Source organism: Gopherus flavomarginatus, chromosome 16, assembly GCF_025201925.1.
Source record: "Gopherus flavomarginatus isolate rGopFla2 chromosome 16, rGopFla2.mat.asm, whole genome shotgun sequence".
NCBI lineage: Eukaryota > Metazoa > Chordata > Testudines > Testudinidae > Gopherus > Gopherus flavomarginatus.
Genome location: NC_066632.1, coordinates 1,514,745 through 1,541,300, shown reverse-complemented (window position 1 = coordinate 1,541,300; position 26,556 = coordinate 1,514,745). Strand labels below are relative to the sequence as shown.

The following is a 26,556-nucleotide window of genomic DNA, read 5'->3' as shown; positions in this document are numbered from 1 at the left end:
TTTTGCACAGGGCATCAGCTGATCCCTTCCCAGCTGCCTGGCAGCCAATCAGAGCGCGATGCCCTGGAGATTGAGATGCCCACACCCTGCTAGCCTGAGGGGGCACCAGTTGCTGCAAAGCAGCAGGGCACTGATGCCAAGCGAGGAGTGGGCAGTGCCAGCAGGGGAGCGGGGAGCCGGCGCTGGGATTCCTGGTGCTTTGAATACTTGGGGCGTGAGGGCCAGAGCGCAGCACCGTGCGCAGCCCCAGACGCACTGCAGAAAGCGGGCGACACAGGGCAGAGCTGGGAACTGGCGGCTCTTCTGGCTGCCTGAAGACTGAGGGCATGGAGGGGGAGCATCCCGCCGGGTTCACAGGCTGGGGGGGTTCGGGGGGTGCATACACAGCGATCTGTGATGTCCAAGTGCAGACGTGTGTGGTGGGGGAAGTGGCTGGGGGGTGCAGGGTGTTGGGGGGTGAGAGGCAAGAGCAGGAGCTCTGTGTGGGGGAGGTAGCATGGGGTGATCCCGGGGAGCCCCCCAATACCAGCCCCTGAATGGAGTTCTGCCCCCCAGCCCCCTGCATTCTCCATGGCCCTGGCGGAGCCTGCCCCTTCAATTGAAGCCCCCTGGGCACCCAGAGGCCGGTACATGGCCCCAGGGTCCTGATGTCCCTCTTCCCCTCTTCACAGGGCTCTCCTGGGGGGCTGGGGATGCCCCACACCCGAGCGTCCCCCCGCCGCTGAGCCACAGCAGCACTCCCCGTGGCAAGCAGGGCCCAGCCCAGAGCCAGGAGAGCCCCTGCTGCTGGCGAGCCGGAGCGGGCAGGGCCGCGCCATGTAGCACCCGCGGCGGCCACCGGCATGGAGCTGATCACGGCAGAGTCCCCAGCCCGGCTGGTCCGGCTCTACCGGGAGTATCACAACAACGAGCTCATCTCCCTGCATTACAACTACACGGGGAAGCTGCAGGCCAGCGGCAAGTACAAGGGCGGCCTGAAGGCCGATGCGGTGGCCTTCCTGGCTGTCTGTGCCCTCATCGTGCTGGAGAACCTGGTGGTGCTCCTGGCCATCTGGAGGAACAAGAAGTTCCACTCGCCCATGTTCTACCTGCTGGGCAACCTGACCCTGTCGGATCTGCTGGCTGGCCTGGCCTACACAGCCAACATCGCCATGTCGGGCGCCACCACCCTGCAGCTCACCCCGCTGCTGTGGTTCCTCCGGGAGGCGGGCGTCTTCATCACGCTGGCCGCCTCCGTCTTCAGCCTGCTGGCCATCGCCGTCGAGCGGCACATCACCATGAGCCGCAGGAAGCCCCACCACGGCGACAAGAAGGCCCGTATGTTCCTGCTGGTGGGGGCCACCTGGGCGGCTTCGGTGCTGCTGGGGCTGCTGCCGATCCTGGGCTGGAACTGCCTGGACAGGCTGGACAACTGCTCCACCGTTCTGCCGCTCTTCTCCAAGAGCTACATCCTCTTCTGCATCACCGTCTTCCTGGCCATCCTGGTGTCCATCACGGTGCTCTACGCCCGCGTCTTCCGCATGGTCAAGGGGAGCAGCCCGCGGCTGGGCACCCTGCGCAAAGGGATGCTGAAGCGCTCGCAGAAGTACATGGCCCTGCTCAAGACGGTCACCATCGTGGTGGGGACTTTTATGGCCTGCTGGCTGCCCCTCTTTCTGCTGCTGCTGCTGGACGTGTGGTGCGAGGTGCAGGCCCAGGCCTGCCGCGTGCTCTACAAGGCCGACTACTTCCTGGGCTTGGCCATGATCAACTCCCTGCTCAACCCCATCATCTACACGCTGACCAGCAAGGACCTGCGCCGGGCCATCCTCAAACTGCTGTGCTGCCTGCTGGTGGGGCCGGCCGAGGACAGCCCGGCCCAGCGCTTCGGGATCCCCATCCTGGAGTGCAGCACCAGCAAGTCAGAGCGCTCGTCCCACCGGCCCGAGGGGATCGATACCAGCCTGTCCACGGGCAACGGGACGCCCACCCCCATCAAGGTGCCGGTGCCCAGTGCCGAGTGCTGAGCCCCCCTCCCCAGCACTGGGGTAGGAGCGCAGCACGGGCCGGGCGAAGAGTCGGGACAGGCGCCCCTGCGACTTGGAATGGCTGGAGCCCTGGCTGCCTGGGAGGCGAGGGACCCCTGCCGGGATGCCCTGGGGTGCCCTGGGGTGCCCCCTGCTGGCCTGCTCTGTATGAAGCTTGTTGCTGGTCCGGGCAGCATATTTGTATGGCCCACCGCGTTAACACCTGTGGGCCCGAATCGGCTCACACAAGCTGCCTTAGCCATTCCCCCCACCAAATGATCCAGTGCACCCCCCGGCACAGAGCCGATCCCAGATCCCACGCCCCACATGGCCCCCCCCGGCACAGAGCCGAGCCCAGATCCCATGCCCCACATGGCCCCCCCCGGCACAGAGCCGATCCCAGATCCCACGCCCCACATGGCCCCCCCTGGCACAGAGCCGATCCCAGATCCCACGCCCCACGCAGCCCCCACGGCCCACCCGGCACAGAGCGGATCCCGCAGCCCACCGGCGCAGAGCCGATCCCGTATGCCACAGCCCCCCAGCTCAGAGCTGATCCCAAATCCCGCAGCCCCCTGGTGCAGAGTCAATCTCGGATCCCACGCCCCACGTGGCTCAGAGCCGATCCCGGATCCTACGGCCCATGTGGCCCCCCCGGCGCAGAGCCGATCCCAGATCCTCCCATGGCCAGCACAACCCAGATTACAACCCCTTGGCCCCCTCCCAGAGGCTCAGCACACCCCACTTCCCACTCTGGTGACCCAGTACAGGAGACCCCCCCCCATCCGCACCCCCACGCTGCCTGGGGGCTCTCTGGCCAGGCCCTGCACTCCCCTCACTCGTGGTAAATTAAGGCCTCTCGGGGCTCCGTGTTGTTGGTTTTTTAAACAGGTTTGTAATAAAAGGCCTCCTTGGCACTCCCTGTCCTGTCCTCCCCCTTTCTCTGCTGGCACTTCTTGGGTGGGCAGAGCCACGGTGCCAGGTCCCTGGGTGGCAGCCATGGTTTCTGTTGTTCAGGAGAAGGGATGATTCAGGGGCACCCCAGCGTGGGGGGAGGGGCACCAGGTATCCAGCATGGGGGCGAGCTCAGTTTACTGGGTCTCAGCGGGCTGCACCTGAACGGGGCACAGAGACCAGGCCACCCCAGGGAGCAGTTGGCCTGGGGGGGGGTGGAATTGCCGAGGTAGTGACCCTGGCATGGTCGGCACAGGGGTGCAGGGAGGCGAGGCAGGACATGGTGCAGTTTCCTCAGGAAAATGGGGTAAGGCAGGGACACAGCTCAGCCTGACACGGCCGTGGCCTGGGACTCGCCCGTGTGCTGCCCGGCTCCCAGACCGTTCCCGGCTGCCCACGGCTGCCCCTTGGCCAGGGCAGACTCAGGTCTCAACACCTTCCTTGGGCAGCAGAAAGGGGGGGGCTGCAGGTCGGGGGTGAGGGGCACTGGCTGAGCTGGGGGGGAGGACTGGGATAGCAGGGGGCTGCGGGTCGGGGGTGAGGGGCACTGGCTGAGCTGGGGGGGAGGACTGGGATAGCAGGGGGCTGCGGGTCGGGGGTGAGGGGCACTGGCTGAGCTGGGGGGAGGACTGGGATAGCAGGGGGCTGCGGGTCGGGGGGAGGGGCACTGGCTGAGCTGGGGGGGAGGACTGGGATAGCAGGGGGCTGCGGGTCGGGGGTGAGGGGCACTGGCTGAGCTGGGGGGAGGACTGGGATAGCAGGGAGCTGTGGGTTGGGGGTGAGGGGCACTGGCTGAGCTGGGGGGAGGACTGGGATAGCAGGGGGCTGTGGGTTGGGGGTGAGGGGCACAGGCTGAGCTGGGGGGGAGGACTGGGATAGCAGGGGGCTGCGGGTCGGGGGGAGGGGCACTGGCTGAGCTGGGGGGAGGACTGGGATAGCAGGGGGCTGCGGGTCGGGGGGAGGGGCACTGGCTGAGCTGGGGGGGAGGACTGGGATAGCAGGGGGCTGCGGGTCGGGGGGAGGGGCACTGGCTGAGCTGGGGGGAGGACTGGGATAGCAGGGGGCTGTGGGTTGGGGGTGAGGGGCACAGGCTGAGCTGGGGGGGAGGACTGGGATAGCAGGGGGCTGCGGGTCGGGGGGAGGGGCACTGGCTGAGCTGGGGGGAGGACTGGGATAGCAGGGGGCTGCGGGTCGGGGGGAGGGGCACTGGCTGAGCTGGGGGGGAGGACTGGGATAGCAGGGGGCTGCGGGTCGGGGGGAGGGGCACTGGCTGAGCTGGGGGGGAGGCCTGGGATAGCAGGGAGCTGTGGGTTGGGGGTGAGGGGCACTGGCTGAGCTGGGGGGAGGACTGGGATAGCAGGGGGCTGCGGGTCGGGGGGAGGGGCACTGGCTGAGCTGGGGGGAGGACTGGGATAGCAGGGGGCTGCGGGTCGGGGGGAGGGGCACTGGCTGAGCTGGGGGGAGGACTGGGATAGCAGGGGGCTGCGGGTCGGGGGGAGGGGCACTGGCTGAGCTGGGGGGGAGGACTGGGATAGCAGGGGGCTGCAGGTCTGGACTGAGAGCCACTGGCAGAGTGGAGGGAGCCCAGGGGGGACAGCAGTGGAGCTGGGGGGCAGGACTCACTCCGCCCCCCCCATCTCTCTGGCCCATGGATAGTGTCCCCCAGTGGCTCCCTGAGCTATATCGGAGCGCCCTCTTGTGGCCAGCTGGGGAATGGCCCGAAGGCCTGTACCCTGCGGTCATTCAGGGACAGAGTTGGGGTCACTCACCTCCCAGCTGCCCCCGCGTGGGGGGGGCATGAAATGCAGAGAAGGGCGGGTCCGACAGAGGTTTTGTCCCCAAGGATCGCGGCCTCTGCCCTTCGCTGTGTGTTATGACGTGCCCCAGGGCAGCGCTAGGAGGCGCTTTTTCAGTGGCGGGATGGGTGTGGGTCTCAGAAGGGGGTGGGACGGGGGTTCAGTGTGTGGGGCTCTTCCCCATAATCAATATTGATCCCCTTGCATCTGCCCGTTCAGCCGGTAACTCTAGTCCAGGCCACTGATAAGGAGATCAGGGTCCCCACGCCCCCACTTGGCCCCTGGCTAGACAGTGCTTAAACCAGCTCCTGTCATCACAGACATCAAATCTCCCCATCCCGCGCATAAAGGTCAGGATTCAGCCTCATCTAAAGTGAAGGAGGAGACCAGTTTGCTGGACGTTGTTGAAATTCTGTTACGCCACCTGACGAGTGACTTCGGGTTTTCCTGCAGTCGGGGGGTTTTTGCCCACCCCATCCCACGTGGAACAACGAACAGATTTCCTGCTCCCACTATTATGGCAGCGAGTCCTTCGGGCTCCCAGTCCCACTTTCGGGCTCCCCCGCTGGGTGCAACACCCTGGCCTTGGTAGAGTTACCAGCAGGCACCCACAGCGGGCACCAATAGCTGGGTCGCTCCTGAGAGCTGGCAGGGAGGCAGCGGCTGGAACCATTAATCAGGAGACTTCAGGCCCGAGGGGAGTGGCTGCAGTGGCCCAGCCCGTGGCCAGGTCAAGTGGTGGCTGAGGGCTGCTGCCCTCGATGTCCCTGGGGAATAGCTGAGGTGGGGTGACCTGGAAGGAGGGACCCCATGGGCGGTTTTGAGGCCCCTGGTGATTTCTAGCACATCGCTCAGAACCTGACACCTCAAGGGCAAGTATGAAATCCAAGTCCCAGGCCCTCTGAGTCACCCAGCGAGAGAACGTTTAACAGAACCCAGGCATCCTGGCTCCCAGCCCACCTCTCTAACCACTAGCCCCCACTCCCCTCCCAGAGCCAGGGAGAGAACCCAGGAGTCCTGGCTCCCAGACCCTCCATCACCTCACAGAACGGGGATAGAACCCAGGCGTCCTGGCTCCCTTTCTACCCATTAGGCCCCGCTGCTGGAGTCTGCTGAGCCCATCTGCGGATGCTCCCTGCAGTGCAGGATCCTCACGCCAGGTGGCGCTCTCGCATTGGTGCCTGTATTGACCGGCTGGCTGGGCAGAAGCTGACATGACATGGGGGGGTTGGGAGGGTCGAGGTGGGGGGTGAGCGCCCCATGGGCGGGGCCAGGAACGGCCGGCCCCCTGCAGCCTCCTGCCCCCACCCAGCTCTGAACCTGCCCCAACCCCGGAGCCCGGGTCATTAACTTCCAGCACAGGCACCTGGGGAGTAAATCCTGGGGACTCCCCTCACCCTTCACTTCCCACATCCTCACCCAGCTCCCCGCTGTGGGATCACAGGGCACTGACCCTGTCCAGCCTCGCCTACCCTGTTCCAACCACTGGACCCCACTCCCCTCCCAGAGCCAGGGAGAGAACCCAGGAGTCCTGGCTCCCAGCCCTCCCTGCTCTGACCCCCCAGACCCCGCTCCCCTCCCAGAGCTGGGGAGAGAACCCAGGAGTCCTGGCTCCCAGCCCCCCCTGCTCTAACCCCCCAGACCCCGCTCCCCTCCCAGAGCTGGGGAGAGAACCCAGGAGTCCTGGCTCCCAGCCCCCCCTGCTCTAACCCCCCAGACCCCGCTCCCCTCCCAGATCTGGGGAGAGAACCCAGGAGTCCTGGCTCCCAGGCCTCTCCCCACCCCTGTTTTTACCACTAGACCCCATTCCCCTTCCTGAGCTGGGGAGGGGAGTGGGGTCCAATAGGTTAGAACAAGGGGAGGGGGTTGGAGCCAGGACTGCTGGGTTCTCTCCCCAGTGCTGTGACCTCGAAGCATCATGTCCTCTTGAGTGAAAATCCACCTGTCCCAAATGCCCAAAGGCTCAGTCCTGACTCCTGCTTTGCTGCCCCCCACATGTGGGGCACCAGGCTTGGCAGGGAAAATGCGGCCAAGGGCAGGGCCTGTCACCCGAGCAGTGGTAGAGTCCTGCGCAGATACATTTGTATCTGGATCCAATCTGTGATCCGCAAACACGGTACGAGGATATTGGAGGGTTTGCAGGGCTTGAAACCCGGGCACCAGGCACAGGGGCACACAGGTATATGGGCAGGGAGCATGGGAAGTACCTGGCACCAGCAACCCCGGGCAGTCTCAGCCACAAGTGGCTGGACATGGCTCCGGCTGCCACTGTGCCTGCGTCACCCAGAGGGGGCGCTGTGCCGCCAGAGCTCTGTGTGCACCACAGCTGCCGCAGAGATGCAGCCACCTCTGAGGGGCACCATGAAGACTGTTTATACAGGGATCCCTCGCCTGGTGCCGAGATGCAGCTGTCAGTGTTTCTGGCAGCGAGGGCCTGAGCTGAGGCCCTGACCTCTCTTCAAAGAGGGGCAGGCGAGTCCAGCAGGAAGAAGGGGGCTGGGTTCGTCTCCCTGCTCTCCGGGGTGACTGGGGAGTTACCCTGCCGGACAGGATGGGGCCAGAGGCTGGAAGAAGGGGCCCAGCAGTGTGGGTGGCTCCCAGCAGACAGAGAGGGGAATGAGTCGGGCCCGTGCACTCGCTCGAGACCCAAATGGCTTTTCAACCCTCCAAGGTGGGAGGGGGGATCCTGGGTGCCCCCTCTTTACTCCCCCCACTTTAACTTTCAGAATCACATGACCACCAGTGTTCGGGGCAGGGCATGTCCCACAAAGTCCGGCCGCCTCCATTCCACAGGCCTATTAAATCCCCCCGCTCTGCACTGAGGAGAGGGGGCTGTAAAACAGACCCTCCACTGCCCGCTGGGGCATTCCCAGATCAGCCCCCCCCGCCCTCAGGAACCGCTCTCCCATGGGATCTCAGGCTCCATGGCCCATTAGGCTCTCAGCACAGTGAGCTGGTGCCCTCTGTGCTGGACTGAGACCCTGCAAACTCAGTTCACGTGGGCCCCAGACAGGAGTAAGGCCAGTGACGGGAGCCAGCGCCCCCCAGAGGGGACAGGCCCCTGCCCCATCCCCCACCCCCAGAGCCAGCCAGTCCCTGCCCTGGGGCCGGATAGGAGCCAGCGCCCCCCAGAGGGGACAGGCCCCTGCCCCATCCCCCACCCCCAGAGCCAGCCAGTCCCTGCCCTAGGGCTAGATGGGAGCTGGTGCCCCCCGGAGGGGACAGGCTCCTACCCCATCCCCCACCCCCAGAGCCAGCCAGTCCCTGCCCTGGGGCCGGATAGGAGCCAGCACCCCCCAGAGGGGACAGGCCCCTGCCCCATTCCCCACCCCTGGAGCCAGCCAGTCCCTGCCCTGGGACCGGATAGGAGCCAGCACCCCCCAGAGGGGACAAGCCCCTACCCCATTCCCCACCCCTGGAGCCAGCCAGTCCCTGCCCTAGGGCTAGATGGGAGCTGGTGCCCCCCAGAGGGGCCAGGCCCCTGCCCCATTCCCCGGTAATTTGAGCCCCTCCAGTGAAAGGGCCGGAGGGGGGGACAGAGCAGGGGATCCTGGGAGCGCCTGGCTGCAGGGCCACGTTCTCTGTCCGGGTACAAAGTCCCCTTCCAGGTGCATCTCCCCGGGGAGGGCGAAGGGCAGCGCCACCCGCACCCAGGAGCTGCGTGGGGCGTGGGCCCGGCCGGCGAGGGGGGCCAGTCACAGGGACACAAGCGACACCCGCCCGCCCCCCAAAACGGAGGGGGGAGGGGCGTGCCGGAAAGGCCTCCAGCCTGCTCCCTGCGCCCGGGCTCGGGCCCCGGGCTCCCCGCTCAGCCCGCCCCGCAGCGGATGCGCCGCTTCCTCGAACCCGAACGCCGCGGCCGCCGCGTTCCATCCGGCCGGGGGGGCGGGGAACCCGGGGACTCTTATTCTGACAGCGGCCAGGCTCTGCTTAGTCACGGTGACTCCCCCGCCCCCCCCGCGCCGCTCCTTCCCCCCCAGCCCCAGCCTGCGCCATGGAGGAGCCGAGCCGGGGCCGCCCGGGACGAGCGGGCGGACCAGGAGGGCAGTGGCCGGGGCCATGGCTAGGTCAGTGGACCCCCCGGCGAGAGGGGACCCCTTCTTCCCCGCCCCCCCGCGCTCGTGGGGATCCTCCCAGCCGGGCTCCGGGGCAGGGCATCAACTGCCCCCCCCTCAGTCTGGAGAGGGGGGAATCCCCCGCAGGCTGCACTAGGATCCCCAGCCCCCCCAGCCTGGGCTCCTCCCGGAAATGCCACGGACCCCCCCGTGAAGTGTGGGGGTAAGACCCCCAAATCCTGAGAGGGGGAGCGAGGGCCTGAGATGAATTTTGGGGGGGTCCATTGAGCTGGGAGCGGTGGAAGGAGAAGCGGGGGGGGGGTCGCGGCCGAACCCCCCCCGTCTGGGCCCAGGTGGCGCTTTGTCTCGGTAGCTTTAACCAGCTGTTTGGCGGGGGGGTTGGGGTGTATTGGACCGTGTGGGGGAGGGGGGTGGATGTGTAGCTCTCACGGGGGGCTGGCGAATGAAGGTTCCTAGATTGGGGGGATCCCCACCCCCCAGGCTATGCCCCCCTGCAGCCTTTCTCGTTACCGCTCCACTGGCCCCCCAAGAGCCTTCGGGTTCCGGGGGTGGGTGTCTGGCTGCTGGGGGATTATTCCTGGATTTGGGGTTAACCCCCTCCCCCCACATTCGTTAGATGAAGGTGCCCGAAATACCTACGTGTGTGAGCGGAGCTGGGGGGGGGTCACCGATTCGGTGGCTCAGCCCTGCCCCCCTCCGTGCAGGGACCTTGTTTACAACTCCCATGCCCGGCTCCCTGGGCGGGGGGGCTGCCCACGCGGGGGGGCGGCGCGGCCTGGTTAATATTTTCCATTTCTGGCTGCATCAGTGAAATTGCAACACGTTGTCTTGGTGCTGGGGCTCCCCCTGCCACACGCTGCCTCCCCCCACCCCCGAATTCCCTGGGCCTGGGTGGGTGCGGGCTGGGTGATGCACCAGGCTGTTGGGGGGGGTTGTCCTGGGAGCAGGTAGGGGGCTTCGGGGACAGGAGCCAGGACTCCTGGGTTCCAACCGTGGCCCTGGCAGGGGGCTAGGGCCTAGTGAGTTAGAGGATAGGGGACTGGGATTCAGGACTCTTGGGTTCCAGGTGTGGCCCTGGGAGAGCTAGGGCCTAGTGGGTTGGGGGCTGGGATTCATGACTCCTGGGTTCCAATCCTGGCCCAGGGAGGAGGCTGGGGCCTAGTGGGTTAGAGCAGGGGGTGCTGGGAGTCAGAACTCCTGACCTTTATTCCTGGCTTTGGGCAAACTCCTGCCCCTCTCTGTGCCTCGGTTTCCCCATCTATATAATGGGGGTTATGGTACTGTGCTAATTAGTGTGTGAGTGAGGAACAGGGACCTGCACTGCTTGCTGCCCCCTGCTGGATGGCATCAGATTGGCTCAGCTGTGTCATAGGCCCCACGCTGTTAACACCTAATGGACGTTTCTCTTGAGCTGAAGCATGAGAGGCCTGATCTCTCCCTGCCAGCACCCATGCTGGATGCTCCCCTGGCTTGTGAGCCACGCTGGGCCCTCAGGACAGCATAGGCTGAGTGGGGTGGACGGGATCCACGTTCCTGTCAGAGCTCTGATGCAGGTTTTCTGCTCCTGGGGAGCCGCACACAAAGCAGAATCTAACAGACACCCAGTGCCCAGCATGACCTGTGGCTAGGACACTGGGCTGGGACTCAGGACACCTGGGTTCCATCCCCAGCGCTGCCATTGGCCTGCTGGATGAACTTGGGAAGTCATGTCCCCTCTCTGTGCCTCAGTTTACCCTCCCACCTGGTGTCTGTCAAGACTGTGACTCTTTGGGGCAGGGACTGTCACTCGCAGCCTGGGGAGCACCTGGCACAACAGGGCCGAGGTCTCCAGGTGCTACCATGATGCACAGACTAGGGCAGAGGTTAGCTGGGATGGGGAAATTCTGCCCTCTGGCCTGGGCTCCGAATCCAAGCGGGCTGCCAATTAGCATTGGGCAGATCTGGGCCCGGGGGATGGGACAGACAGAGACCTTGAGAGCAGAAATGATCCTTGTGAGTCAGTGAGGGGGATGCTCAGCGTGTTTGGAGGTGGACATCATTTATTAGGTGTATTATGGTAGCTCCCAGGTGCCCCCCCCCAAGCCATGAACAAGGCCCCACAGTGCTAGGTGCTGTATGTTATTAGGTGTATTATGGTAGCTCCCAGCCCCCACGGCGCTGGGCGCTGTATGTTATTAGGTGTATTATGGTAGCTCCCAGCCCCCACGGCGCTGGGCGCTGTATGTTATTAGGTGTATTATGGTAGCTCCCAGCCCCCACGGCGCTAGGTGCTGAATGTTATTAGGTGTATTATGGTAGCTCCCAGCCCCCACAGTGCTAGGCACTGAACGTTATTAGGTGTGTTACGGTAGCTCCCAGGCCCCCACGGTGCTAGGCGCTGTACGTTATTAGGTGTATTACGGTAGCTCCCAGTCCCCGCCATCTGTGTCTCAGGCCCCGCGGTGCTAGGTGCAGCCCACCCGATCTGAGTCTAAGCCAAGCAATGGGGGGTCTGGCGTGTGTGGGTAGGGGGGTGGGCCTGTCTGAAGTTACCTGTATTAGCTGCAGCCTCCCTACCCCCGATCCAGCCCAAACAACCCCCTGTGTTAGTGCTCGGGGCAGGTCCCCTCTGGGCAGTGACTGTGTCAGTGTGACACCCCCCCTTCTGGGGGGGCCAATCGGAGGGGCTGGGTCTGGGGTCCAGAGTCTGTGTTTATAGCCTGGTTAGTGGGGAATGAGCTGGGTTCGCTTCCAGTCAGTGACAGCTGCACAGAGCTGGGGGAGGGGGGTTGTATGGGGGGGCTGGGCTCCAGTGCTGCATAGGGGGCTGCTGGGGGTGAGCTTCAGCCCTGCAGACCTTTTTCCTGACCCTGCTGAATTGTTGGGGTCCCCGGCTGCACTAGGTGCCCGTGGCCCAGACCTCGCCTCACGGCTGAGCTGGACCCTCGTTACCGGTGATTCCTCTTCGTTCATGCTCAGATCCACCACCACCAACGCAGCTCCCAAGGGGGAGCCTCGGGGCCCCTCTGGCCTGGCTCGTTGGGGGCTGCGGCTGGCCGTACAGGGGGTCAGGCTCCTGATTGCCCGGTGTGGAGAGAGCCCCTCGGTCTGAGCCGGGCTGGCCCCTGGGCTGAGGGGTGGGGGCCCCGTCTAAGCCTGTGTCTCCCTCCCCGTGCAGGTGTGGCATTGCTGTGGTGCCCCAGGGCTCACTAAGGCTCCTGCTGGCCTAGCCCCCCCTCCAGCTCAGTTGTCCCCTGCGATGCGCCCCCGCCGGCCTCGGTGATGTACGCACCGGAGTGCAAGGCGGAGGTGACGCCGTCTCACCACGGGCACCGCTCGTTCAGCTACACCCTGGAGGAGCACACCAAGCAGGCCTTCGGCATCATGAACCAGCTGCGTCTGAACCAGCAGCTGTGTGACGTCACCCTGCGGGTGCGCTACCAGGACGCCCCCCCGGCCGACTTCCAGGCCCACAAGGTGGTGCTGGCCTCCTCCAGCCCCGTCTTCAAGGCCATGTTCACCACGGGGCTGCGGGAGCAGGCCATGGAGGTGGTGCCCATCGAGGGCATCCACCCCAAGGTGATGGAGCGGCTCATCGAGTTCGCCTACACGGCCTCCATCTCGGTGGGCGAGAAGTGCGTGGTGCACGTCATGAACGGAGCCGTCATGTACCAGATCGACAGCGTGGTCAAGGCCTGCTGCGACTTCCTGGTGCAGCAGCTGGACCCCAGTAACGCCATTGGCATCGCCAACTTCGCCGAGCAGATCGGCTGCACCGAGCTGCACCAGCGGGCCCGCGAGTACATCTACATGAACTTCGGCGAGGTGAGCGGCCGGGGCTGTGGGATGGGGTGCGTCATAGAGCCCTGGCCTGGTGCTACCCCTGGCTTTCTAGCCCCCCTGGCAGGAGCCCCTCGGCCTGCCAGAGCCCCCAGGGGACCTGCTCTTCCCGCAGGCCTGGCCACGCGCCTCACCACCTCCGAGGCTGAGCCTCTGGGCTCCAGCCCTCCTGCTGCCTGCCCTGAGCTCTGCCCTGTGGGTCCGGCTGAGCCTGACTCCGGATCCAGCCCTGGCCCCTGCAGGGACCAGCGTGGCTCAGCCAGGACTGGCAGTGACCCCCAGCCGCGTTCCCCAAGCAGACACAGGCTCCTTAGCCGCCGGCCCTGGAACGGCCCCCGGTTGGCGTAAAGCAGCGAAGGCTCCAACATGGGCCATGCGGCTGAGCCTGGGCTCCACCCGGCCAAGCTGCTGTGGGTCCGTCTGGGTGGATCTCCGGCTCTGTCAGTCCCCGTGACAGCTGCTGAGCCCCTCCGCAGGCCTGTCCTCACCCCGGCCTCCTGACAGGGGCCCAGGCATTCACTGTGGAGCAGCAATTAAACCCCTCGGTAACCCCTGTCCCAAGCCCTAGTCCCTGCACGGCCTATCAGAATACCAGCGAATTCCCACTTGGCCTCTCTTCCCCTTGGAGGCAGAACGGAGCCGGGTCTCAGTTCCTTTCCCATCACCCGGCCCGGCCCCACAGGGGTCCTTAGCCCGGTTCCAAGCAGCGTCACGTCCTCTCTGGGCTGGGAGATGGCCCCAGCAGGGGTGCGCGGGGAGTTCTCCTGCACCACCCCAACGCCTTTGAGTTTGAAACTGGGCTGGGGTCCTGCCAACCTCCCCCCCCCTTGTGTAGCCCCCTCAGCTGCAGCCCAGGCCCCCTGACTCCCTGACCAGGCCTCGCTCACCAGCGACAGCCTCACTTCTCTGGGACTTCCCTCAGCCCCCGGCAGGGGAAACCTGCCTGGCCGTCCCCCTGCCCTGCCTTGCCTGGGTCTCAGCCACCCCCGGGCTCAGCTTGGCCCCTGCTGGCTGCCTTGGTCCCAGCACCCGGCTCCAGGGAGGTTCCGCCTGAGCAGGCCTGACTCATCTCCCCGCGGAGCTGGGTGGGGGCTGCCCCTCATCCCGCCCTGCTGCACGTAGCTGCTTGCTGAGCCCCCCCCCCGCCGAGATATTTGTATTTTGCCTGGCACCTCCCGTCTCAGCTTCTTGCTCCCTGGCAGGGCTTGTCCTGGCCCTCGGCTCTGCCAGGGAGAGCGACTCCATGGGGCTGAGATGGTGGGGAACCCCCCCAACCCCCTCCGGTGCCTGCCCAGCGAGTGGAGCCGGAAGTGGGGCAAACAGCTTCAGGTGCGAATCCTGCCCCAGTCTCAGCCCTTCGGCTTCCAGCGGGGTTTGCAAGGGTTCTGTTTGTTCCAGAATCTCCCCCCCTGCCGCCCCACTGGCCCACCCCCAGTGGGGCGGCAGGGGGGGAGATTCTAGGACAAACAGAAGAAGAATCGAGCCCAGGCGCGTTCAGCAGGAGGTGCCTGGGCTGGGAGCCCATTGGCCAGCGCCCCGGTGGTTGCCTTGCTCCGAATGCTCAGTCCCGCGGGTCTGTGGGAGGGCTGGGCAGCCCTGCGGTGCTGGACACACCCCTGTTCTCACGCCCCTGCCCACGTGCACTCTGTTGCCCTGTGGGTCTTTGAGCTCCCTTGCAGGGGTGCTGCTGCTCCCTCCATGTTGGGTTTATCCAAATCTCCCTGGGCCAGGCCCCAGGTTCAGCCACTGCCTTTGGGGGCTCTTCATCCCCAGACCTATGGTCTCCAAACTCCTGCCGGCCTCCCCTGTGCAGCTCCGTCAGCTTCCGGGCCACAAGCCCTGGTCAGCGTGTGGCACCAGGTCTCCAACCCAACCAGGTCCCACAAATCCCCCCATGCAGTGACCCAGCACCCCCACCCCCGCAGGAGGGTGACATCCATGCAGGGCTCACCCGGGTCTTTGCACATCCCAGTTCCAGGGATCAGGTCAGGTGTAGGCAGGTGCACCTCTGGGAACTGGTCACAGGCCCCATTAGCTGTGGCCTCAGGCCTGAGAAAGGGGGCTGGGCCGTGGGGTGAACGAGGCTGCAGCTGCGGTGCGGGGGGAACAATCCAGCTGCTGGGTTTAGTGGTAGAGGGTGGGGGGAATGTCCCTTCCCTGTCAGGATCTGGCCCCTAGCTGAGGGGGTGGGCTGCAGTGAAGCCTGGGCCTGCGGGGGTGGGTGTGGGGCTGAGTTGGGGGCAGGCAGCAGGAACCCAGGCAGAGCTGCAGGCGTAGGGCAAAACCCAGAAAACAGACCCTGGGTGGGGCTCCCTCCCTGTGCTGCCCCAGCCCGCACCGCTCCCAAGGGGCCCACGTGGAGGCAGAGCAGACCCCCCCATCCTGCCTTGGGGCCCTTTGCCCCAGCTGCCTCCATGTGCACATTGCTGGGGGGAGGGGAATGGACTGGGATGGTGGTGGTGGTGTCTGATTTATCAAGGGTTCCCCCACAGGAGAGACGGGGCTGCAAAGCCCCCGCCCCCCTGTTACTGGAGGGACCCCCTGCGCTGGGCTCTGCCTTGACCCTGCTCCCATGCCTGTGATGGCAGCACCCTCTAGTGGCTGCAGCCTGCAGTAGCAGTTATTCTTCCCCCCCCCCCGCCTGTCCCCATGCGCCCCCCAGTCACGGCCTCTCCCCCCCAGGTGGTCAAGCAGGAGGAGTTCTTCAACCTCTCGCACTGCCAGCTGGTGACGCTGATCAGCCGGGACGAGCTGAACGTGCGCTGCGAGTCCGAGGTTTTCCACGCCTGCATCAACTGGGTGCAGTACGACTGCGCCAGCCGGCGGCTGTACGTGCAGGCCCTGCTGCAGGCCGTGCGCTGCCACTCGCTCACCCCCCACTTCCTGCAGACCCAGCTGCAGAAGTGCGAGCTCCTGCAGGCGGACGCCCGCTGCAAGGACTACCTGGCCCAGATCTTCCAGGAGCTCACCCTGCACAAGCCCACCAAGGGCATGGCCACGCGTGCCCCCAAGGTGGGCCAGCTCATCTACACGGCCGGTGGGTACTTCCGCCAGTCGCTCAGCTACCTGGAAGCCTACAACCCCTGCGACGGCTCCTGGCTCCGGCTGGCGGACCTGCAGGTGCCCCGCAGCGGGCTGGCCGGCTGCGTGGTCGGGGGGCTCCTCTACGCCGTCGGGGGGCGGAACAACTCGCCTGACGGCAACATGGACTCCAATGCCCTCGACTGCTACAACCCCATGACCAACCAGTGGTCGCCCTGCGCCCCCATGAGCGTCCCTCGCAACCGCATCGGCGTGGGCGTCATCGACGGCCTGATCTACGCCGTGGGTGGCTCGCACGGCTGCATCCACCACAACAGCGTGGAGAGGTGATGTGGCCCCTGGGTGATCGGGCCCCCCAAGCCAGTGACAGAGCCCAGGATGGGGACCCAGGCGTTCCGGCACCCCCCCCAAGCCAGTGACAGAGCCCAGGATGGGGACCCAGGCATCCTGGACCCCCAAGCATGAGAGCCCAGGATGGGGACCCAGGCGTCTTGCCCCCCCCACAAGCCAGTGACAGAGCCCTGGATGGGGACCCAGGTGTCCCGGGCCCCCCACAAGCCAGTGATAGAGCCCAGGATGGGGACCCAGGCATCCTGGACCCCCAAGCATGAGAGCCCAGGATGGGGACCTAGGCCTCCCGGGCCCCCCCAAGCCAGTGACACAGGCCAGGATGGGGACCTAGACATCCCGGGCCCCCCACAAGTCAGTGACAGAGCCCAGGCATCCTGGCCCCCCCACCCCGCCCAAAGCCAGTGACAGAGCTGAGGATGGGGACCCAGGCGTCCCGGACCCTCCCAAGCCAGTGACAAAGCCCAAGATTGGGACCCAGGTGTCCCGGGCCCCATGAACCAGGGGCAGGACCCAGGTGTCCATGGCGCTGGTGCCTCGTGAGAGTCCCTGCCCCTGCCTAGCCAAAGGCTGGCCGAGGACCGGAGGCACCCAGAGGGGATGGGACTTGCCCTGGGCAGTGGCACAGCTGCCTCCCCCGTCCCCTCAGCTCGGGAGCAGGGAGCTTTGCCCGGGGCCCCGGTCCGTGCCGCTCCCCGCGCACTCCTCCAGCTGGTTGCCTCCCCTGGTGCCCGACGTTGCCCTCTGGCCCTGCAGGTATGAGCCGGAGCGGGACGAGTGGCAGCTAGTGGCCCCCATGCTGACACGCAGGATCGGCGTGGGGGTGGCCGTGCTGAACCGCCTCCTCTACGCCGTGGGCGGCTTTGACGGCACCAGCCGGCTCAGCTCGGCCGAGTGCTACTACCCGGAGCGGGACGAGTGGCGCATGATCGCCCCCATGCAGACCATCCGGAGCGGAGCGGGTAAGCGAGGGGCCAGGCGCTTTCTGCTGGCAGGGTGGGGAGCGCGCTGCCCCTGCCCCAGGCAGGCTGTGGCGGCTCGGGGAGCTGGGCACCGGCTCGCCCTAGGCCTGGCAGCCCTGCAGGGGGTGGGGACGGGTCTCAGGGACCCTAAACAGATGCCAGAGCTGGGCCTAATTCAGCTGCTGCTGCCTGTGCAGATTGAGGGGGGTGTTGGTCCCTGCCCCCCCACGTTGGCTGGGATTGGTGCATGCTGCCCCCACCCCTTGCTGACCCTGCTGCTCCATGTTCCCACAGGCGTCTGTGCCCTCAACAACTGCATCTACGCCATGGGGGGCTACGACGGCACGGACCAGCTCCACAGCATGGAGCGCTACGACGTGGAGACAGACAGCTGGGCCTTCGTCGCCCCAATGGGGCACCGGCGCAGTGCGCTGGGCGTCACCGTGCACCAGGGCAAGATCTACGTGCTGGGTGAGTCGGGGGGCTCCCTGGCCTACGCCCGTCCTGGCGGGGCAGGTGCAGAGCTCAGCTCGGGGACCCAGGTTCAGCTGCTCCTGGCTGGCATGGGGTAGCGGGAACTGAGTGATGGCAACAGCCTCTCCCTTCCGCAGGTGGCTACGACGGGCACACCTTCCTGGACAGCGTGGAGTGCTACGAGCCTGCTACCGACACCTGGACGGAGGTGACACGCATGACGTCCGGGCGCAGCGGGGTCGGGGTGGCCATCACCATGGAGCCATGCCGCAAGCAGGTGGACCAGCAGCTCGACTGCTGCTAGCGCTGTGCCCGGCTGGGGCGGCTCCTCAACCCCCCCAGCGCAGGGGTCAGTGTTAACCAGCCGGGCCGGGCAGCCCCCTGCTGCTCCCCCACTCTAGGGGGGAAGCGTTTTTCCAAGTGCCAAGGGGGGTGGGGACAGGGAAGTGCTGCCCCCCTCCCAGCAATGCACCCCCCTCCCCACCTGCCCTGTAGTTCAGAGATGGGAACGTGGGGTCTTCCCAGCCCCCTCCCTGTTCGGGAGGAGCCTCTGTGCGAGGTGGCCAGGGAGCGCTGCGGGGTCTCTGCCTCCTGGGCCAGGCAGGGCGGCTCGGCTCGGCTCCCCTGGCCGGGGCAGCTGTGCCGGGGACGGGGGGACGTTCTCCCCAGGGCTCTGGGAGCAAACGGACGAGCAGCCCCAGCAGGGTTGGCAGCAGCTGCAGTTACGGACCAGCCGAGTGTCTCTTACCAGTCCCGCTCCAGCCCGAGCTGGGTGATGGGTTTTAATGATTTCAAACGCTGATTGTTACATGAATAAAAAATCCCTTTGTGATTAGCCCGGGGTCCGTCCGTCCTCCCTCCCGCGGTCGAGGCCCGAACCGGCCTCACTCCCCGCCCACCCGCAGCCAGTCGGCAGGGCTGGCTTGGGGCCGCGTCACCAGGCCGTGTCCACCAGGCTCCACAGGTAGTCGCTGACGAAGCACCGGGAGAGCTGGCTGCTGTCCAGGCTGATGGGCTGAGCGATGGCTGGGCCGTGATGGACTGGGGGGAGGCGGGTAAGGAAATTGAGATGCGGCTGCTAGCCAGGGGGGTGTTCCCCCCACCCCCAGAAAGGATGCTGCCTTTGATCTGCGAGTGTCGTCCCCCCTCCCAAAGGATACTGCCTTTGATCTGTGGGTGTCCCCTCTCCCGCCCCCCCAAAGGATACTGCCTTTGATGTGCGGGTGTAACCTCCCCCCCCAAAGGATACTGCCTTTGATCTGCAGGTCTCTCTCCCCCCCCCCCAAGGACACTGCCTTTGATCTGTGGGTGTCCCCTCTTCCCCCCCCCAAAACATGCTGCCTTTGATCTGCGGGTGTCCCCCACCTCCGAAAGGATACTGCCTTTGATGTGCGGGTGCTCACACTCGTAGTCCCAGTCGATCCGGCTGATCTTGTAATAAAGCTGCGCCATGTACCTGTGGGATGCAGCTGTTAGCACCTGGCCCTGCCGGCCCGGCCCAGCACGTGGCCCTTGGGTCCCAGGCCGGATCCTGTTTGGGTGGGGCTCAGGCCCACCTCAGCCCCTCTAGCAGCCTGGCGGGGGAGCCAGGCCCTTGAAGGGATCCCCAGAGCAGCTGGCTGCGCTGTGCCTGCCTGCGAAACCCTAGCCCCAGAGCCCGGGTGTGATATTCCAGCCCTTTAACCACGGCTGGCAGCACGGCTCAGAGCCCCGGGCTCGGCCGGGCAGGGCGCTGGCACGTCCCTCCCTGCCCCGCACTCACGTTGCAGAATGGACCACGCCAGCGTCGTCCTCCATGTCGTCCTGCAGGCGGCCGAGCTCGGCCCTCAGCTCCTCCAGCTCTCTCCGCAAGGCAGTATGGCAGGCAGTGAAGGAAGCGTGGCTCTGACTGGTTCCCCTCCCTGCCCCCCCGGCTAGGCCCACCCACCCTGGGAGATGCACGGGCCTGGGGCTGAGCCTCAGGGTTCACCCAGGGGCGCGCTGGGCCTGCAGAGCACTGGGCAGTTAGCCGCAGGCAGCAGCTGAGCGAGCCGGGGCTCCAGGCAGGAAGGATATCTGCTGTCAGCCCTCAGGCTGGTGTCGTCCTCCCTGGCTCTCCGCAGCTCCTCTTCCATCGCCTGCACCTTCTGCAGGCTGCTCTGCAGCTCCTCTTCCCCCGCCAGGACCTTCTGAGCCACCTTCTCCTCCGTGGCTAGGAGATCTGCAGGGGGGAGAGGCAGCCTTTGCACGGGAGCTAGGGGCGCTACGCGCCCTTCTCGGGACCAGCGGGGAGGGGGCCCGACGTGTGCCGAGTGACCCCAGCCAAGCCACACTGCTCCCTCCACCCGCGGCGGGAGGCGCGTCCCAGCAGGGGGGGTCACCGGGTCCCCACGGCGGGAGGCGCGTCCCAGCAGGGGGGGGTCACCGGGTCCCCACGGCGGGAGGCGCGTCCCAGCAGGGGGGGGTCACCGGGTCCCCACGGCGGGAGGCGCGTCCCAGCAGGGGGGGGGTCACCGGGTCCCCACGGCGGGAGGCGCGTCCCAGCGGGGGGGTTCACCGGGTCCCCACGGCGGGAGGCGCGTCCCAGCGGGGGGGGGTCACCGGGTCCAGCCTGGCGCTGGGTCCCCCCATTGGCCATCGCATGGATCTTGGCGCTGTGGGGAGCTGAGCCGCTCTCTGATTGGTTCCCTGGGCACGGAGCAAGCGAGCGAGGCCTGCAGGCCTCGGGCTGGGTTTCAGCCAAGCTAGAACCGTACTCCAGGGAGCCGCCTGGCTCGGCAGCACCCCCCACTCTGGGGAGAGGGCTGGGGGGCAGAGGAAGAGCCTGAGCTAACTGCAGTGGGGCCACACCCCACACGGCTCCAGAGGGGCAGCACCTACCTTTAACCAGCTGCACCGCTGTCAGCTGCGTATCCAGGAGCTTGTCAAACATCTTCTCCTGTTTGTCCAGGCTTCTCTTCAGCAAGTTCCCGGCCCCACCTGCTGCCAGCAGCTTCAGCAGCTCCTTGCTCACCTCCTCCATCTCCTGCATTTGTTCGTTCATCATGGCTGTGGGCGGTCGCTCCCCACACTCAGCGGCACTGCGGTAAAAGAGCAGGGTGTGAGACCCTGTACGTCTTCCAGTCCCATTCTGCCCCCCCCCCGCCCCCTGTTCCTTTACCCACAGTCCCCTCCGGCCCCATCAGGCCTGAGCCACCCCCCCAACTCATTTCAATGGCTCCTTTTCATGACCCCCGCCCGCCCCCCTCCCCCCCCATGAGGCAGCTCCGGTTAGGGCCCCACAGATGGCAGAGGTGGAAAAGGCCTCCAGGGTGGGATGCAGCATCCCCCTACCAAGGATCTCTCTAGGGCCATGATGAATCACTGTGGAGAGGGCGTCACTCCCCGGTTAACTGCCCACAGCCGCTCGCTGCCCCGTGGTCTCCCAGGGCTCGGCTTTACGGCCATGTGAATGCAAGTTAGCACCTAAGAGCAGCCAGACTGGGTCAGGCTAACGGTCCAGCTAACCCACTAGCCTGTCTCTGACAGCAGCCAGTGGCAGCTGCTTCAGCAGCGATTATCAAGTGAGCCACCCCTTGCCATCCAGTCCCAGATTCTGGCAGGCAGAGTTTAGGGATACTCAGAGCAGGGAGCTGTGTCCCTGCCAGCCTGGCTAACAGCCATTGAGGGATCCAGCCTCCAGGAATGTAGCTAACACTGTCTGGAACCACGTTATACTTTTGGTCTTCACAACATCCCCTGGCAGTGAGTTCCACAGGCCGACTGTGTGGTCGGTGAAGTGGAACTTCCTTATGTTTGTTGCCTGTTAGTTTCACTGGGTGACCCTAGTTCTTGAAGGGGTAAACAGCACTTCCTGCTTCACTCTCCCTGTAAAATCCACGTGATTTTACAGCCCTCTCGCAGATCCCCCCTTAGTCGGCTCTGGTCCAAGCTGAACAGTCCCAGCCTGGCTAATCTCTCCTCACATGGCAGCTGTTCCGCCCCCTCATCATTTCTGCTGCTCTTCTCTGCATCTTTTCCAATTCTGTCATCTCTCTTTTGGGATGGGGCGACCACGTCTGCGCGCAGTATTCAAGGTGTGGGCGTCCCATGGATTTATATAGAGGCAACATATTTTCTGCTTCTTCTCTCTCCCGTTCCTAACGGTTCCTAACATTCTGTTCGCTTTCTGACGGCTGCCGCACACTGAGCGGATGAGCAGTACCAGCTCATTTAGACCCCTTCATTTTGTACCTATAGTTGGGATTACGCTTTCCACTGTGCGTTACTTTGCACTTACCAACACTGAATTTCATCGGCCATTGTGTTACCCAGTCACCCAGTTTTGTGAGATCTCTTTGCAGCTCTTCAAAGTCTGCCTGGGACGTAACTATCTTGAGTAGTTTTGTATCATCTGCAAATTTTGCCACCTCACTGTTCACCCCTTTTCCCAGATCATTTCTGAATATGTTTAACTGCCTTGGGCCCGGTACAGACCCCTGGGGGACACCACTATTTACCGCTCTCCATTCTGAAAACCAGCCAGTTATTCCTGCTCTATTTCCTCTCTTTAACCAGTTACTGATCTAGGAGGGAACCTTCCCTCTTGTCCCATGGCTGCTCACTTTGCTTCAGAGCCTTTGTTGAGGGAGCTTGTCAAAGGCTTTCGGAAAGTCCAGGTACGCTATATCCGCCGGATCACCATTGTCCGCGTGTTTGTTGAGCTCCCCAGAGAATTCCAGCAGCCGGGGAGGCAGCATGCTTCCCCCTTCCAAGAGCCCTGCTGACTTCCCGCCGCAAATCAGGCTCATCTCTGTGTGTCTGACCAGTCACTCCATTTGCCTGGGGCTGAAGTGAAGCTAACCGGCCTGGAGTTGCCAGGCTCCTTTAAAATCAGCATCACCAGGCCGCTGGGCCCGAGGCTGCTTTAAGCCAGAGGTTACACACCACAGTTAGTTCTGCAGTTTCATATGTGAATTGCTGCAGGACGCGTGGGTCAAACCGTCTGATCCTGGTGACTTATTACTGCTGAATTTATCAGTTTGTTCCCAAAGCTCCTCTCCTGACACCTGAGTCTGGGCCAGCTCCTGAGATTTGTCACCTAGAAAGAGCAGCTTGGGCTGAGCTCTCGGCCAGCCCCGCCCGCCGGGCTGTGGGGACCTGCAGCCCGGCCCCGCACGGGGAAGCGGGGCCAGTGGGGCCGCTCCCCGGCGAGCCAGGCGCACGGCAGGTACCCCGGCTAGGCTGCAGCACGCGTCCAGCGCCGAGCACCCCGCTTCACTCCGGCTGGGCGAGCCCCACCGCGGACCCAGGGCGAGCAGCGGGCCGGCTCCAGCCGCAGCGCGAACCTGGGGGGGCGGGCGGGGGAGCCCGGCCCGAAGCGCAGAGTCTGCGGGGGGGGGGGGGGGGCCAAGCCCCGGGGAGCCTGGCAGCGAGGATGGACCCGGGGGGGCGTCAGGCGGGGGGGCACCGGGGGGGGGTCCAGGGGGCAGTGGGCGGGGCTCGGCGCGCGGGGGGGGTCGGGCAGGGAGCGGGGAGGGGGTCGGGCCGGGGGGGGGTGTCAGGGCGGGGGGGGGCAGCGGGGGGGGGGGGGAGGGATCCAGAGTCCGGGCCCCGCGCTCACCTCCAGCCGCTCCCCCGGTCGCTCTGGCGAGGAGGCGGGACCTAGACAGCTCCGCCCCGCCCCCGGCGCTTGGCCATTGGCCTGCGCGGCCGCCGCCCGCCCCGCCTCGCCCAATCGGAGCCCGCCCGCCCGGCTCGCGCCGCTTTTGAAAAAAAAGACCGGGGGGAGGGAGGGGGATTGGCGATTTCACGCACGCGCAGTAGGGGAGGGAGCATTAGCCCCGTCCCTGCTCATTGCGCATGCGCTCCTTCCTGCTGTGCCCGCGTGAGCGGTTTTTACCCGAGCTGCCACCAGGTGGCGGCAGAGAACACGGCGCAGCGCGGGGGGGGCCTATGGGAGAGCCACGTGGCCAGGCCCTGCGAGGGACCACGTGGCTCGCATGGGGGGGGTGAGGACAGTGGGAGCTGTAACCGCCCCCCCCCCCCAGGCTGGGCCTGGGCCTCTTGGGGCAGAGTCCTGGGGCCCCTCCAAGGGCCGTCGCCCCCCAGCAGCCTGGGTGGGCACAGGGGGCAGCCCCCCCCCAGCCCTGGACAGCGTGTGGCCCTGCCGGGCCGGTGCCCCTCGACGGGCAGGTCCGGGTCCCGGCGAGTCTCACGGCTCCTGGGCCGTGGGCCCGGCGGGTGCTGGGGCTTTAAGAACAGGCCGTCGTAGGGCAGCCCCCCAGCTCCGGGTTCCGGCGAGTCTCACGGCTCCTGGGCCGTGGGCCCGGCGGGTGCTGGGGCTTTAGGAACAGGCCGTCGCAGGGCAGCCCCCCAGCTCCGGGTCCCAGCGAGTCTCACGGCTCCTGGGCCGTGGGCCCGGCGGGTGCTGGGGCTCGAGGAACAGGCCGTCGCAGGGCAGCCCCCCAGCTCTGGGTTCCAGCGAGTCTCACGGCTCCTGGGCTGTGGGCCCGGTGGGTCCTGGGGCTTTAAGAACAGGCCGTCGTAGGGCAGCCCCCCAGCTCCAGGTCCCAGCGAGTCTCACGGCTCCTGGGCCGTGGGCCCAGCGGGTGCTGGGGCTTTAGGAACAGGCCAGTGTAGGGCTCGTCCAGCTCTGACCTCAGGGCACCGGCAAATCCCCCCCCCCCCCCCCCGGCACTTTTACAGACGCTCGTGATTCGAAGCCAATTGCCTGGCACAGTTTTGAACAGTTGGGGTTGGCGATACTGCGAGGCAGCGAGAGAGACCTGGGGGGACAGGCCTGCAGGACCCCCCCCCCCGCAGAACTGCCTAAGTGGCAACAGCTGCCCCACGCCTGAGCCCGGAGCCCCCGGCGCTAGGAATGGGGCTGCCAGCAGCCATCAGCTTTGTAACCCCCCAGCCCATGCCAGGTGGTGTGGCACAGCGGGTGCTGCACAGAGCCTGCCGGGTGCAGGGTTGGGGTCCTTGTAAGGTGCCCCCCCCACCCCAGGGATGCACAGGCTGGCCTGGAGCCCACCCCCCTGAGCTGCCCATGGCACACCCCCTCCCCCTGCACACACCCGGGGCATGCCCGGCTGTACCCCCCCTCCCCTGGAAGCCAGAGGCCAGAGGCAGGGTCCCTTCCTCCTGGTTTTATTGGAGCTCCGCAGCTGACACTGGGAAAGGCCAGGAGAGAAACGCGGCAAGGACATGGCGGAGGAGGAGCTGTTACACCAGATACATATGCCGGGGGGGGTGGGGGGGAGGCTCAGATCCTGGGGAGGGGGCTCAGCCCCCCCCAGCCACGCTGCCTTGTTTGAGGCGGGGGGGGGGGGGACATTTACAGCCACTATTCACAGTATGTACAGAACAAAACCAACCCGACCAACGCACTGAACCGAACCGCGTACAAAAATAAAGACTTTACAGGCTCCCCCCCCCGCCCCCCGGGCGGCGGAAAATAGAAATCAGTTGCTACAGCACAGTGCTCAAACATGGCAGCGCTGCCCCCACCGGGCCCCCGGCTTGCGCCTGTCCCAGGCCCAGTGGCACATCGCTCGGGTGGGCCCTGCCCACGTTCCTCACCCCTCCCCGCCCCAGGCACCGGCCGCAGGACCCCGGAGGTGCTGGCCCCAGGGGACGAGCCCTGGGGGACGGTGCACCCAAGCGCTTTGGTTCGAAAGCTGAAGCATTGGGGGTGGGGGAAACTTCCCTCATTATTGCTTCACACGGGGGGGGGGGGCAGAATGGCACACGCCAGCCCCAGCCTGATCCCACCTCCCTGCCCTCTCACCCCCACCAAAGGACTCATTTGCCAGACAACTGCCCCCTCCCAGTGCAATGGGGAGAAACTCTGGTTTCCTGCGGGGGTGGGGGCGATCACCCTGACCTTTCACCCCGGATGTAACCCCCAAGATCAGCCGCCTCCCCCCCCCGAATGAGCCCCACATCCTGCAGCCAGAACCGGGCAGTGCAAACATGGCTAGTGGAGCTGGGGGGGGGGGAGCTGCTCCCCCCCATTTAGCACAAAGAGACCCTGAGGAAACGGTTCTAAAGCCCCAGCTCCACCTGCCCCCACTGGGTCCTGGGCATTCGGGGGGGGGGGGGACACCGAGCAGCCCAGCCTGGCTCCCCCCCGGCCCAGGGAAGGCAGCAGCCAGCAGGCCCAGCTCCCCTTTGCCGGGGGGTGGCGTCCTGCGTCTGCACGAGCCCAGCCGGCTCCTGCTGGACCCCGGAGAGCTGCTCTGCAGCGCTGCCCGCCAGGGTCTGCGAGGCCATGGTGGGAGGGGGGTGCTCAGTCCACCCCCTCATCTGCCCCGGGCCGGAGGCCCCGCAGCGGGAACCCCGCAGGGCTGGCGTCTCACTGTAGAACAGCCGCCAGGTCCCAGCCCCTGCCATTTGGTCGTTACCGGCTGGCCGCTCCTGGCACCAGCGCAGGAGAGGGCCGGAGCCCGAGCGGGTCAGTTAAAGCCCTTGGGAGCTGGGCGCTCTGGCTCCCGGCTGGCCTCAGTGCCCCAGAGCCAATGAAACGGACGCCCCCAGCGGCAGGGCCAGAGTCCCGAGGGTCAGCCCCCTGGAACGCCCGGCTCCCACAGTGGTGCCAGGCTGGCCAGGGGTCGGGGGCCTAATGCCGCAGAGGGCACCAGGTGGACGGTCCGGAGCCCAGGGCCCCCTGAATCCAGCTTCGACTATCCCCTGGGCACCCCCCTGCAGCGGCGGTGCCCGCAGCCCGTCTGCTGTCAGTCGGGGGGGGGTTGGCTAGTCATCGCAAAGTGAAGCGAAGCGAAGCTGGTTCCCAGCTGCTCGGGGGGGGGAGGGGGACAGGGGAGCAGCTGCCTGATCCAATCAATCCATGAGGCTGGAGCGCCGGCTTTGTGCAAACGGATGGAGAGAGGAAGACTTGGCTGGCTGGTCGCTCGCAGAGCAGCTGCTTCAGGGGGGTGGGGGTTGGAGTTTCGCCATTTAGATCCCCCTTTTCAAAAGTTAACCCCCGTCTCATCCTCCCAGGAAAGGGGGAGCTATGGCCTCAATGGGGGAGGGGAAAGGGGACGAAATGAACCCCCAAGCAATGGGAGAAAAAAATCTGATTACAGAAAAATAAAACAACTTCTCTCCCCCC

At 65.8% G+C, this 26,556-nt stretch overlaps 3 protein-coding genes across 4 annotated transcripts; 2 read left to right on the top strand and 1 right to left on the bottom strand.

The window, feature by feature from the left end:
• The first annotated feature begins 775 nt into the window (after positions 1-775).
• Positions 776-2,099, top strand: S1PR5 (sphingosine-1-phosphate receptor 5). The gene has a single exon (XM_050924637.1). The coding sequence runs from the start codon at positions 843-845 to the stop codon at positions 2,004-2,006; it is 1,164 nt and encodes a 387-aa protein (XP_050780594.1). The 5' UTR covers positions 776-842; the 3' UTR covers positions 2,007-2,099.
• Positions 2,100-8,721: 6,622 nt separating this feature from the next.
• KEAP1 (kelch like ECH associated protein 1) lies at positions 8,722-18,312 on the top strand. Its single transcript, XM_050925684.1, has 6 exons — positions 8,722-8,823; positions 11,990-12,636; positions 15,334-16,019; positions 16,798-17,003; positions 17,298-17,474; positions 17,615-18,312. Exons 2-6 carry the CDS (start codon positions 12,094-12,096, stop codon positions 17,779-17,781), a joined length of 1,779 nt encoding a protein of 592 aa, XP_050781641.1. The 5' UTR covers positions 8,722-8,823; positions 11,990-12,093; the 3' UTR covers positions 17,782-18,312.
• On the bottom strand, positions 18,218-23,106 carry SPC24 (SPC24 component of NDC80 kinetochore complex). Of its 2 annotated transcripts, none has more exons than XM_050925685.1 (6): positions 23,059-23,106; positions 20,337-20,536; positions 19,533-19,677; positions 19,240-19,332; positions 18,857-18,933; positions 18,218-18,518 (listed from the first exon to the last, which is right to left on the bottom strand). In XM_050925685.1, exons 2-6 carry the CDS (start codon positions 20,500-20,502, stop codon positions 18,412-18,414), a joined length of 588 nt encoding a protein of 195 aa, XP_050781642.1. In that variant the 5' UTR covers positions 20,503-20,536; positions 23,059-23,106; the 3' UTR covers positions 18,218-18,411. The 2 variants fall into 2 exon arrangements, with proteins under 2 accessions (XP_050781642.1, XP_050781643.1); XM_050925686.1 differs by lacking the exon at positions 23,059-23,106 and adding an exon at positions 22,061-22,257.
• Between the last annotated feature and the right edge of the window lie 3,450 nt (positions 23,107-26,556).

Bases quoted from the DNA above. Each gene is read 5' to 3' on its own strand.
- S1PR5 (XM_050924637.1), top strand. From the start codon at position 843: ATGGAGCTGATCACGGCAGAGTCCCCAGCCCGGCTGGTCCGGCTCTAC.
- KEAP1 (XM_050925684.1), top strand. From the start codon at position 12,094: ATGTACGCACCGGAGTGCAAGGCGGAGGTGACGCCGTCTCACCACGGG. The intron at 12,637-15,333 runs GTGAGCGGCCGG...TCTCCCCCCCAG, and splicing joins TCTACATGAACTTCGGCGAG to GTGGTCAAGCAGGAGGAGTT. The intron at 17,475-17,614 runs GTGAGTCGGGGG...TCCCTTCCGCAG, and splicing joins GGGCAAGATCTACGTGCTGG to GTGGCTACGACGGGCACACC.
- SPC24 (XM_050925685.1), bottom strand. From the start codon at position 20,502: ATGATGAACGAACAAATGCAGGAGATGGAGGAGGTGAGCAAGGAGCTG. The intron at 19,333-19,532 runs ATATCCTTCCTG...TGCCTGCCATAC, and splicing joins AGCCTGAGGGCTGACAGCAG to TGCCTTGCGGAGAGAGCTGG. The intron at 18,934-19,239 runs GTGAGTGCGGGG...TGCATCCCACAG, and splicing joins GGCGTGGTCCATTCTGCAAC to GTACATGGCGCAGCTTTATT.